This window comes from Dama dama, chromosome 26 (genome assembly GCF_033118175.1).
Source record: "Dama dama isolate Ldn47 chromosome 26, ASM3311817v1, whole genome shotgun sequence".
In the NCBI taxonomy this organism is placed as follows: domain Eukaryota; kingdom Metazoa; phylum Chordata; class Mammalia; order Artiodactyla; family Cervidae; genus Dama; species Dama dama.
In genome coordinates, this window is record NC_083706.1 from 31,412,380 (window position 1) to 31,425,867 (window position 13,488).

The 13,488-nt window shown below is 40.6% G+C and overlaps 1 protein-coding gene across 1 annotated transcript in view; it reads left to right on the forward strand.

Moving 5' to 3' along the window:
* Positions 1–480: 480 nt before the first annotated feature.
* Positions 481–13,488, forward strand: part of ECT2L (epithelial cell transforming 2 like) — a 66,830-nt gene continuing 53,822 nt past the window's right edge. Inside the window, exons 1-3 of the mRNA XM_061130187.1 lie at positions 481–629; positions 5,005–5,131; positions 6,256–6,368. Coding sequence (XP_060986170.1) covers positions 5,030–5,131; positions 6,256–6,368 — 215 coding nt within the window. The 5' untranslated portion in view covers positions 481–629; positions 5,005–5,029. The remainder of the gene's footprint in view (positions 630–5,004; positions 5,132–6,255; positions 6,369–13,488) is intronic.

The following is a 13,488-nucleotide window of genomic DNA, read 5'->3' on the forward strand; positions in this document are numbered from 1 at the left end:
ATTTGGTTTATATGTGCATATTTTTCTGTTGAGTCAACTGTATGCATATTTTCAACTTTAGGAAATAATGCCAAACAGTTTTTCAAAGCACTTATACTGATTTACACTTTCACCAGCTGTATATGACCATTCTGGATGTTCACCAACACTCAGTTTTGTCAGTCTGTGCTGGATAACAAAGCATCCCCAAATTTGAAACAGGAATCATTGTCTTTCACAATTCTCTGGGTTCACAATTCATCTGGGCAGGTACACTTCTTCTTTTTCATGATTAATTATTTATTTTTGGTTGTGCTAGGTCTTCATTGCTACTCTTGGACTTTCTCTGTTTGTGGCAAGTGGGGGCTACTCTTCATTGTGGTGTGTGGCCTTCTCATTGTGGTGGTTTCTCTTGTTGCAGAGCACAGACGCTAGGTACACAGGCTTCAGTAGTCGCATCTCAGGCTCAGTAGTTGTGGCGTCTGGGCCCCAGAGCTTGCAGGCTTCAGTAGTTGGAGCTCAATAGTGAGGGCTCAGTCGTTGTGGCACACAGGCTTAGTTGCTCTGCAGCATGTAGAACGTTCCCGGACCAAGGATTGAACCCATATCCTCTGCATTGGCAGGCAGATTCTTATCTACTGTACCACCAGGTAAGTCCTCTACTTCCTTTTATAGGCTGGAGTCATTCATATGGTTGCATTTACCTAGGAGCTCAGTTGGAACTGGAATACCTGAGTTGGCTTCATTCACACACCAGGTACTCTGACTTGGGTGGCTGAAATCTGGGGGCTGGGTTCAACCTCTGTCTTTTCATGTGGTCTCTCCTCACTCTAATCTAGTCTAAGCTTATTTACATGGAAGCTACATCTCCAGATGCAAAAGAGAAAGCAAGTCTTAAGGCCTAGGACCAGAAGTCATTAACCATCACTTCTACAACATTCTAGTGGTTAAAATAAGGCAGTGCTAGTTCAGATACAAGGGGAAGAAGGTCAATAAGACTCTACTTCTTGATGGAAGAACTGGGATGGGAGGAATTATTCTTGGCCATAGCTACAGACAATATACGACATCCCACCCTCTGGTCATGATTCACATGCCTTTCACAAGCAGCATACAATTACCCCATCCCAGTATACCCAAAGTTTCATCCAAGTTCATCTAGATTGGTAAGATTTTTATTGTTGTTACGAACAGGAGTTGAAGCTTATCAAATGCACTTCTGGGGGAATTCCCTGGTGGTTCACTGGTTAGGGCTCTGTGCTTCCACTGCAGGGGCACAGTTTTGATTCCTGGTTGAGGAACTAAGATCCTCCATGCCATATGGAACAGCTGGAAAAAATGCACTTTCTGTATTTACTGAGATTTTTATGATTTTCTCCTTTGTTTTATCAATGATAAGTACATTGATTTTGTAATATCAAACTAAATTTATGTTCCAAGAATCAGTCCAAATTGGTGGTGATATGTTAACTTTTTCATATATTGACGTGTTTGGTGTCCTAATATTTTGATTAGGATTTTTGTTATAGGATTATGTTTACGATAATAAACCTATAATATTCCTCTCTTATATGGTCTTTGTTGGGTTTTGGTGTTAACGTTATGTTGACTTCATAGAAGAACTTGGAAATAATTCCCAATTTTCTATTCTCTTGAATAAGTTCAATTGATTTTTTTCCTTAAGTGTTTTGTAGGTACAAATATTGGCTCCAGGAGTAGGGTACTGCCATACAAGTATCAATATATTCCAAAATATGTGGCATTAACATCCAATATAGCAGCATGAAATTGTTCTTGGGAACTTGGACTGTTAGCAATCCATGTCACCAAAAAAATTTGTAGAACTATATTCTAGACTAGCTTAAAGGGCATATTATATATCTAATAAGCTTATACTTTATGCAAAGAGGTAGAAAATGACTTATTATAATGAGTCTGTTATTACTGGCTGCATTTGCTAAGGTACTACCAGAATTAAAGGAACTCAGAAGAAAAAATTTGTCTGGTTTGCAAGCAGGAATGAAAAGGAATTCAGAGACAACAAAAAAAACTCAGATACCTGCAACTGAGTGGGGGTGCAACGGAGTCGCACATTCAACCAGCAGAGAAGCAACAAAGAAATGCTCTGAGAAACAAAGGCTGCTTAAAACTCGGCATCGCAGCAAGACCGAGTCAAGAAGAAAATGGCTGTCACAGCACTATAGGATCTCTGAATGGAATAAGGTGGTACCCAGCATATACTTTCACAGCTGGGAGCATATCTCAAGAAGAAGAGACTTAGAGTTTGGTTCTTCCCAAGGAAAGTCTGATTAGGCTCACAGTTGTTGTTCAGTGGCTAAGTTGTATCCGACTCTTTGAGACCCCATGAACTGTAGCATGCTAGGCTTCCCCATCCTTCACTATCTCCCAGAGCTTGCTCAAACTCATGTCCATTGAGTCAGGGATGCCATCCAACCACCTCATCTTCTGTTGCCCCCTTCTCCTCCTTTCATCAGTCTTTCTCAGCATCAGGGTCTTTTCCACTGAGTTGGCTCTTCACATCAGGTGGCCTAAGTATAGGAGTTTCAACTTCAGCATCAGTCCTTCCAGTGAATATTCAGGATTTATTTAGTTTAGGATTGACTAGTTTGATCTCCTTGCTGTCCAAGGGACTCTCAAGAGTCTTCTTCAGCACCAAAGTTCGAAAGCATCAATTCTTTGGCCCTTAGCCTTCTTTACTGTCCAACTCTCACATCTGTACATGACTACCAGAAAAACCATAGTTTTGACTATACAGAAAGACAGAGACAAGTCTCTAAACAGTTGTGAACATAGCACTGCCTGAATTCAAATAATTTTAAATAAATATTAAGAAATCAGTATTGTCAAAGGAGTCACCTACATGGTCTAAAAGAGAATGTGATTGAGACTAAAAAATGACAATCGAGATCCAGCCTTCTACAGCAGGATCTCAGAATTGCTATGGATTAACTCTTTTATATACCATTCTTATCCTTTACAAATGGGAATACTTATTGCAGTTATCCTTTAATTGTTCTACCATTTTATATGTATCTTGTATGTATGGGGGCTTCCCAGGTGGATCAGTGGTAAAGAACTTGCCTGCAATGCTGGAGACCTGGGTTCCATCCCTGGCTCAAGAAGATCCCCTGGAGTAGCAAATGGAAACCCCTCCAGTATTCTTGCCTGGTAAACCCCATGGACGTATGAGCCTGGTGGGCTACAGTCCATAGTGTCACAAAGAGTCAGACATGACTGAGCACGCACGCATAGTGTGTGTATGGGCTAGGCCAGATAACTTTTCTTTTTAGTTCAAAGATCTGTAGGTCAAGAGTGTATCTTGGTCTGTCATGACTGTTATCATGACATTCTTTGAATCATTTCTATCTCCTGGAATCTAAGCTAAAAGTATTGATGAAAAATAAAAGAAAATATTGTTGAGATGGAACTTTAGGGTTGTCTGCTTTGGGGAGTGGATGAGTATGTTCTGCACATAGGAAGGGAAGGAAGTTGACCCAAAGGGTTAACTGTGGTAGACTGTATTACTCTTGTATAATACGCTCCCCTTGAATGTGGCCTGGACTTAGCTACTTTCTTTTGCCTAATAGAATAGAGCAAAAGTGATGGGATACCACTTCTGAGGTTACAAAGAACCTGTGCTTCCCTCTGTGTGTCCTCTCTTGCTTTTTCATTTGCTTACTCTGATGGAAGCCAACTGCCATATGAATTACCCTATGGAGAAGCCCATGTGGCAAGGAAAACAAGGGATTCCTCCACGCAACAGCTCATGAGCAACTGAAACCTGGCTTCAACCACATGAATGAGCCACAGATCCTTCAGAGGAGGGACTTCCCTGGTGGTCCAGTGGCTACTCCATGCTCCAATGCAGGGGGCCTGGGTTTGATCCCTGGTCAGGGAACTAGATCCCCCATGCCGCATCAAACATCCCACGTGCTACTGGGAAGACCTGGCATAGGCAAATAAATTTAAAAAATCCTTCAGATGAGACTGGAGTCCTGGCCAACACCTTGATTGCAGCCTATGGGAGACTGTGAAGCAGAGGGACCCCTTATGGACTGAATTATGTCCCCATAAAACCCACATGTCAAAGCCCCAACCCCCAGTGTGACTGTATTTGGAGATAGAGCCTATAAAGAGGTAATAAAAGTTAAAAGAGTTTATAGGGTTGGAGGCCTTAATCTAATTGGACTGATGTCCTTATAAGAAGAGGAAGAGATACCAGAGCACACTCCCACCCCCACCCCAAACCCACATGTGCTCAGAATGAAGGCCTTGTGTGAACACAGCAGAAAGGCTGCTGCTGCAAGACAGGAAGAGAGGCCTCACCAGAAACAGCATGTAGATCTTAGACTTTCAGCCTCCAGAACTGTGAGAAAATAAACTTCTGTTGTTCATGCCCCATCTCCCCCCCCCAATCTGTGGTATTTTGTAATGGCAGATCTAGTACCTTAACAATACTATACCTCACTAGATTGTGTGTGGATTTCTGACCCCCAGGAACTTTGAGATAATAATAACAGTTGTTTTGAGCTGTTAAATTTTAGGATAATTTTCCATGCAGCAATAGATCATTAATATATTAGTCTAATTTTTCTCTCCTTATCCTCTGACTTATGCCTTCAAAATTTGGGTAGGGGTAGGGTGCTGGTGGGGTGCATCCTCTTTGAGCCATTCAGATCGCAGAGAAAGAAAAAGTCAGTATTCATGGCTAGTAAAGAATCATTCCAATTTTTGAGTCAGTTTCCCAGCAAAGTAAAAAACAACTCTGGTTTGGATTCATATTTCAGTGCAAGTAGTTGAGGAGAGAATAATTTCAATGATTTAGAGTTCATGAACTCCCTGTACATATTTGTATGGATATATATATATTTCTAATTATATTTATATAAAAAATCTATATAGATGAATTGCTGTAATCCTATTATTCCTATAAGGACAGCATTGATATACTGGATCTAGGTGATCTTAATTAAACATTTATAGAAATCGATGTATATTTTCTAGGATTGGACAAAAATAATTTGCTGAGATGTCAGCTGGGAATTCTCCCAGGGAAAGCCTGGAAATGGAGAGCTTCCACACAAGATTCAGTGCCTGGACACCTTTCAGCAACAAGTCATTAAATCGACAGGTGAGTCACATATTCTAGAATAAGATAAGATTAAATTCTAGGGTGACGTTTACTGTGATATATTGGGTCTCATGTTACCATATTTGAAATAAATGCTTGTAAGAACTTAGTATTTGTGTCACTTTAAACAGAAATGAACATACATTTGTCTGCCCCAAAGATATTCTCTCTTCACCCCAGTTCACAACTCCAGTTTTATGGAAGGCACAAGACCTGCCCCCACTTTTGTCCTGTTTACACCTCAGGAAACAAAATCGAAACCTCCAGGACACACCCTGATTGCTGTAAGGGTGGTGTTTTGGTGTGGAGAGCATTAGTGTATGTATTTAATTCTGTCTTCCCTCTTGTGCCTACTGCACAGTTCCCTGGGGCCTGAGGATTCCCCCTCCTTTGAGAGGTAGTCACTGGATGGCCCAGGCAGCTCTGCCAGGCCTCCATGGAGAAGGCGGCTGCCTGGGTACTCAGAGCTCAAGCGTGGCCCAGGCTTGTTCACAAAATAAAGAGACCAGACAGGCTGGGAGCAAAGCCTGACTAGTAGTAATAGCCATGAGTTTATGTATGTCATCTAAGCCAACCTGGACTGAGGTCCTGGTTTGGAGGCACACTGGTCCTGGTGTATGTCTTTTGTGGAGACACTCCTAACAAAGGCTATTCAGTAATATTTACTAACTTTCATTTTGGTGGGTGTTAGGAAAATGTAGGACTCTGGCTTAGTAAAATCACACCTACTCCACATAGCCCTGTTTTCACAATTAAGCAAGTAGCTGGTATGTATTTTCAAGATGAAATGTTTGGGATCTGTTTCTCCGTACCACACTAGTTTAGGTAGAAACAAGAGCGAGGATTCATTACTTCTTTAGGCCCTCCTTGGGCGTCTCTGTAATTATGTCCCCACCAGCCTTTTCCACCTGCCTGCCCAGCAAGCCTGGGCTTGCCTGCATCCCTGAATAAAAAGCAGTTTAAGCTGAAGGGAAAGACCCTTACTAAAATGTGAAAGTGCTTTATGAACTGTAACGTGCAAAGCAAATATTAGCTGTGAGGTTGTTAGGTTGCTTATGTCTTGCTTAGCAACTTAGAATATATTGAACTATAAAGGAAAATGTCATTTCTCCCCCAACTTGTAGCTCTTTCAGGAAAGAGTTGCTCTTATAAGTCACTGGTTTGATCTCTGGACTAACAAGCAACGTCAAGAATTCTTATTCACGATTTTTTTACGATGCACTAAATCACAACTAAGGTAAATGTAGCCTAATGATGTACTTGTCTTAAAGAAAATAAATATTATACATTGCTCATATAACCTTTAAGAGTTTCCATTTTCCCTAGAGAAAAACAACACAATTGATATTTTAAGATTTATAAGCAATCTTTTCTAGTGCTGCTTCCTCTTTGAGTGTGAAATGGAGCCTTGGGGACCTTGAACACCTTCATACCATAGTGGGATATTTGGTTTTTGCAAAAAGTTATAAATAGCTTCAGCCAGTGAATCTTTAACAATCTCTTAGTATTTTAAGTTCTCCTTGAAACTATCAGATAAGGTATTTCAAGTAGGTCCTCCAAAATATTTGTTACATGAGTGATAATTGTGAAGTCATTCAGTTATGTCCGACTCTTTGTGACCCCATGGACTGTAGCCTACCAGGCTCCTCCATCTATGGGATTTTCCAGGCAAGAATACTGGAGCGGGTTGCCATTTATCTGAGAAGTGACAATGGCAGCAACAATTAGAAATATGGGAAGGACTTGTACAGCAGTGATTACTTATTAACAATAAGTCCTGGGTTTTAATTGTTTCCCTTATGTCCTATTATATCTGTAATTTATTTTAAAATACTCCAGCATGGCTGATGTGACATGTGAAAGTGTTCACTGCAATTACACCCAGGGGCAGCTAGTGTTCTAATCAAGAGTTAGTACTTTGGGTTGGTTAGCTAGCCACTGTATTGAAAAGGTTAAAATGTCTTAGTTATTACCAGATACATTGCTAAGTAGCATATCAAATATCAGACATTAGTTTTTCTCAGAGCAACTTATGGCATAGCTTGAGGGATGAATGCTAGGAATGGCCTGTCTTTGGTGAAATTAAAGGTATTCTGATATGTGGACTAACCAAGATATTCTAGAGTGCCCTCCGGCACGCCTGGTTGAAGAATCCAGCCAGGCTGGTAGGTGTTTATAAGGATGAATGCATCTCCCAAAATATGGCCTTGTCTGCCTGTGGAATCTCTGAAAGCCTTAGGGCAACAACAAGGGTAGTGATAGAATCCTGTTTCTGGAACACTGTTATTTCTCAGTTGAGTGAACCTTTCACCCAAGGGTCAGAGAGCTGGGATTTCATCAAGCCCACAGAGGAGACTACATGAAGTGGTGAGGTTGGGAGGACCGGCCAACCTTTGGAATTCTTAGGTAGTTACCCAAAAGTGCCTAAGAGTTGTGCAAGACCAAACTGGCTAATTTTAGTTTCTAGCATCTGCTTCTCACTCTTTCTTACCCTTCCGCCCACCCCATTTCTTTCAGTCAGCCATTTCTTCTCTTCTGCCTATGAACTCACCTTCTCTGCTGCCAGCTTTCTGTGCATCCATGGGCCCATAATGGATTATCCCTGAAAGAGTCACTGGAGGGAGACGGCCATCTTCTCCCATTAACAGACTGTTGAAAGAGGCTGCAAAGACAGGTCACAGATAAAGAGGCTCTTCAGTCAATGCTTAAAAATCAGGGGGAAGGGACATTCTTATGGTAGTCATTGGTTAGGTTTCCTTTGGCTCCAGCTTTGCAGCTTTCAAGATAAGAAAATAATAGACCCAACCCTTATATCCATAATTGCTTTGTGAGCCATCACGTTCTAGCCTCATACATCACAAAGTGAGCAATTTTAGTTGTAACCACTGGAGGTCATTAGTGATCTTATAATATACTTTGAGGCTCAATAACATTAGGCCTGACATTTTTTCACTGGAAACTTTATCTAGTGTCTGGTACCTGAATTCTTACTCTAGGACAAGGATATAGAACTAACTGGTTCACTGAAATTTCTCTGCTTTGTTGGACAGCAGTTTCTGCAGAGTGTGTATTTCATAGTCCCATGAAGCTGTTATTACATGTTCTGGGCTAGTGATTTCAGGGGAAGCTGTACGTCAATTTCTAGTCTCTGAGTTTGGCATCCTGAAACCAGAATCTTTAATTTGCAGTGGTGGTTTTGTTGGTGAACATCAGTCAGTTCATTCCCCACAGTCTGGATGAAGTCTCTCTTACACAACTTCCTCCCATCTTTTTTGGTCAGTCATTTCTTCTCTCTTACAGACAGCTGCAGATAACACGTGTGGATGGTCTAATCTAATTTGAGCTATGCTTGATTTTAAGTAAATATAAAGACCAACTCATTTTTGTTTTTAGCCTAAAGTTAATATGATAAATTTTAAAGCATCATTATTGAAATGTAATCCACATACATAAAACTTATCCGTTAGAAGGACACAATTCAGTGGATTTCGTACATTCCCCGAGTTGGGCAACCATCAGCACAATCTAAGTTTAGAACATGTCCATCAACCACAAAAGGAACCTCCTTTCTATTAGCAATCACTCTCCATTCTAACCCCCTCCAATTCCAGCCTATTCCAATTCTGCCAATTCGGTGTACAACCACTAATTTATTTTCTTTCTCTATAAATTTGCCTATTCTAAACTTTTCATATGAATGGATTCATACAATATGTGGCCTACTTTCATACAATGACTGCCTACTTTCATAAATTATAATGTTCTCAAGGTTTACATTTTTATCATGAAATAATACTCCATAATATGGATATGTCATATTTTATTTATTCACCAGTTGATGGAATTTGGGTTGTTTCCACATTTTGACTACTGTAAATAATGCTACTGTAAATATCACTTTATAAGTTCTTCTCTATGGATGCTTATTTCTTTTAGGTGTATAGCTAGAAATGGAGTTGCTGAGTCAAATGGTAACCCTAGAATCAACTTTTAACTATTGTTTCTTCTGAATTTTGTTTACTCCTCTAGTCCCTATTCCCCCGTAACTATGAATAAGCTTGTGACTAAATGAGAGAATTTAGCATTATTTGAATGCCTGAACACTTTGTATGTAAGCTTAGTTATTTTTGTGTAATACCTTCTTTTCAAGACAGAGAAGCCAAAGTTTGAGATGCTTTGTTTTATAATTTCTGAATAACTTTGTCTTAATTCAGGCAGTTATAAAACTTAAATAGGCTATTGCAGTATTGGCCAGAAATATGTTGTCACAGTTTTTATTAAAAGTTTATTCTTAATCTGTATGAGATACAGTCACATATCTAATATTTTCTGTCCTAATAAATATTCCATGTTGTTAAGAGTTTGGAATTTTTCTTATAATATTTAAGACATTTTTCAAAGGTTCACCTTCTTAAACCTTCCCTCTGTCAAGTTTTCCCTCTCATCTCACCTTAAATGTCACCTCGGCTGGGAAGAGATGTCCTCTTTGTGCTCAACTTTCACCCCATGATTTTTACAAAACTCTTTCACGGCATTTCCCCCAACCTCCCATACATTATGCTTATCTGGCCACATGTCTGATGATTTCCAGTGGTGTTGTCCCCCTGCCTCTTGACTAGGCTGACCTTTCCTGTGACTCCTTGAAGGAAACTTGGCTGTTTGTGTCTGTCATGCTTGGAGAAACCTATGAGACATTTGAATCTGTCTCCTAGTCACACTGGTGGGACTGGTTTCAAATTGCTTCTGTTCAGCCAAAGGTAATACCTCCTACAAAGACCTTTCTTTCTGGGGTTGGAGCTGTTCAAGCTTGTAGCTTTTCCTGGTGGGTGGGGCAACATTTATGATTCATGTAACTGCATTCCCAAGTCTTGAGAGTCACTTGGACTGCAAGGAGATCAAACCAGTCAATCCTAAAGGAAATTAACCCTGAATATTCATTGGAAGGACTGATGCTGAAGCTGAAGCTCCAATACTTTGGCCATCTGATGTGAAGAGTTGACTCATTGGGAAAGACCCTGTTACTGGGAAAGATTGAGAACAAGAGGGGATGGGGGCGACAGAGGATGAGATAGTTGAATGGTACTACCGACTCAATGGACGAGTTTGAGCAAATCCCAGGAGATAGTGAAGGACAGGGAAGCCTGGTGTGCTGCAGTTCATGGGGTCACAAAGAGTCAGACATGACTTAGCTACTGAACAACGACATTCCCAAAACATGGATGGAGTGTATGTGTGTGTAGGTGGGGGGGAGATCACAACCAAATAAAGATTAGCTCTTGTCACTCATCTCCATCAGAGTCACATGGAAATGGGGTTGGAGGGCAGAAAAATGTACCAACCCATGTATAGTTAAGAGGGAACATCCCCTCTTACTCTCATCTCAGTACACCCACACACACCCCACCCAAGGAGTTCCTTGGAAGACTCAGTTGAGGATGTCTGTTTCAATTGTAATCTCTAAGTAAATCTAATGCATAAACTTTTTCAGAGACAACATACTTCTAGATTATCCTTAAATATAGAACAACTATATCATGCTGAATTACTGCTGTCCATTTGAAAGGAGGATATTTCTGTGTGGAGGTGGTGGAGAGGAGGGGGTAGTATTCAGAGACACATTGTTTTCTAAATATCCAAGACAGGTCTGGAAATGTGGGTCATCCTGCTTCTTCCCTCTCATCAGCCTCATATTCTGGATATACTGGGTTGGCCAAAAAGTTTGTTTTGAAAACCCAAATGAACTTTTTGGCCAACCCAATATTTCTACCCTTTCACATAAATCAAATGGTTATGGACAATCACAGGAAATATCAGTATTTGTTTTGGGGGTGGTTTTTAGGGGTGGATGAAACAAAGAAAGAAAATCCTGAAGTTTAAAAGGAAAGGAGAATATGAACTATATAGTATATGGACTATACAGTCCATGGAATTCTCCAAGCCAGAATACTGGAGTGGGTAGCTCTTCCCTTCTCCACGGGATCTTCCCAACCCAGGAATCAAATCTAGGTCTCCCGCACTGCAGGCAGATTCTTTACCAGCTGAGCCACCAGGGAAGCCCAAGAATACTGAAGTAAGTAGCCTATCCCTTCTCTAGGGAATCTTCCCAACCCAGGAATCGAACTGGGGTCTCCTGCATTGCAGGTGGATTTTTTTCTTTTTTACCAGCTGAGCTACCAGGGAACCCCTCAAGAAAGAAAATCCTGAAGTTTAAAAGGAAAGGAGAAACCTAAACCCAAAGCTTTTTTACAGGGTAGGGGTGGGGACGGAGTAAGAGTGTGTGGTAGGAAAGTCATTGGCTTACATTAGGTAAAGCCCCTGCACTTGAAGTCCTCACTTCCTGTTTTCTCCTTTTGTAATGTTTCACTTCTCTTTACAGCGTGTAGCTCCACCTGCCATTCTTTATACACAGTAGTACTTGCTTGTTTATTTACTGTCTGCCTATTCCATTAGAAGGTAACTCCATGAGTGCAGGGTATCTGCACTCTGGTATCTCTTTCTATCCCTAGTACTTAAAACAATACCAGGTTCATAGTAGCCACTCAACAAACACTTGTTTGAATGAATGGAGATCTGTTAGACACTCCTATTACAATGATAATAAAAAGATAATCAGGAAAAAACTTTCCTTTGGTAATTCTTTAGGAGGAAGGACTTTTTTTCAAGATATTACAAGTTCTAGAATATAGGATATTATTAATACTTTGCTTCATTGAAAACTTTTCATTTCTAATCAATTAAAGACTTCCATAAAGTGATTCCAGAAGGAATTATGCATAGTAATAATACCTAAGCGTATTACATATTGCTAGAGAAGGGTATGGTGTTCTTGTCTGGAGAATTCCATGGACAGAGAAGCCTGGCTGGCTACAGTCCATGGGATCACACAGTCGGACACGACTGAGTGACTAACACACATTACATATTGCACACCTCCAGAGGGTGCTGTTTCACTCTGTCATCTGTGTGGATGGCACCTGCTAAGCTTGTTTATTGTACAGCTTCCCAAATGTAGCAGCCCTGATAATACTCCAGTTATTTATAAAGTACATGATATTAGCTTCCAAATCTACCAAGTATCATTTACCCTCTGCGTAGGAAGGGTCAAATCCACAGATAATTTACTGGAAAATGGAGACAAGGTTTTAGGAGACTATTTGTCTCTGTCCTGTATTTAAGAATCTCTTTAAGAAATTTTCAGGAGGCTTGTGGCAGAGTCAGAGTAGAAGTGGGGCTTCCCTGGTGGCCCAGTGGTAAGGAATGCCTGCCAACGCAGGAGACATGGGTTCAATTCCAGGAGGATCCCACACGTGGCGGAGCAACTAATCCCATGAGCCACAACTATTGATCCTGTGCCCTAGAGCGCGGGAGCTGCAACTACTGAGCTCACACGCGGCAACTTCTGAAGCCCACAAAACGCCCTAGAGCCCTTGCTCCACAGCAAGAGAAGCCGCTGAAATGAGAAGCCCAAGCATCGCAACTGGAGTAGGCCCCATTTGCCACAACTAGAGAAAAATCCCCACAGCAACAAAGATCCAGCACAGCTAAAAATAAATTTTTCGAAAGAGTAGAAGAGGCTGCCTATCAGACTTAAATGGCTAAAAATCTTAGAAGCAGAAGAAGGATGCTTTTACTACATACATAATAAATATTCAGTGAACACCTGTAATCTTTCGTCCTGCCTTCTCTGTGTATTCTTTTGATGTCATGGTCAGAAGGCTTTCAATTGCAAATAATAGAAATGGAGTTCAGACAAGACTAGGAAGCAAAGGAAATTTAATGACCCAAGATTTGTCAGGTTATAGGCTGTGCTAGATCCTAAGATTCAAACAATGTTACCATGGCTCTTTCTCTCTCCCTTCTCCCAGCTCTGCTTCCCTTGTGTGCTGCATAAAACTATAAAGATAAGCACAAGACCTTTATGAAGGAAATTAGAAATCTGTTTTAAAGAACAGTAGGAAAAAACCTGGGTAAATAGATATGCTATGTTTAAAGATACCAGTTCTCTCCACATATATCTGTCAATTCAAGTCAATCCCAGTACAAATCCCCAAAGAGCATTTTCTTATGAACTTTGAGAAACTAATTCTAAAGCTAATCTTGAAAAGAGAATGGACTATTACAGCTATGGAAAATCTAAGGATAAAGAAAAAAATTAGTGAGTTGCACTGCCAGATATTAAAACCACTTTTATCCATTTACAAAATATCTCCATGTAATAACTCAAGTGTAAAGGGTAAAAGGACTGAGATAAGTGCTCTGAAGGGGAGGAAAAAAACAGGCAACTATAGAGATTGGGTAGATCAGGCACTTGGGCAGCTGGATGGAGATCCTTCCTCTTCTTGCATCAATTCCTATTT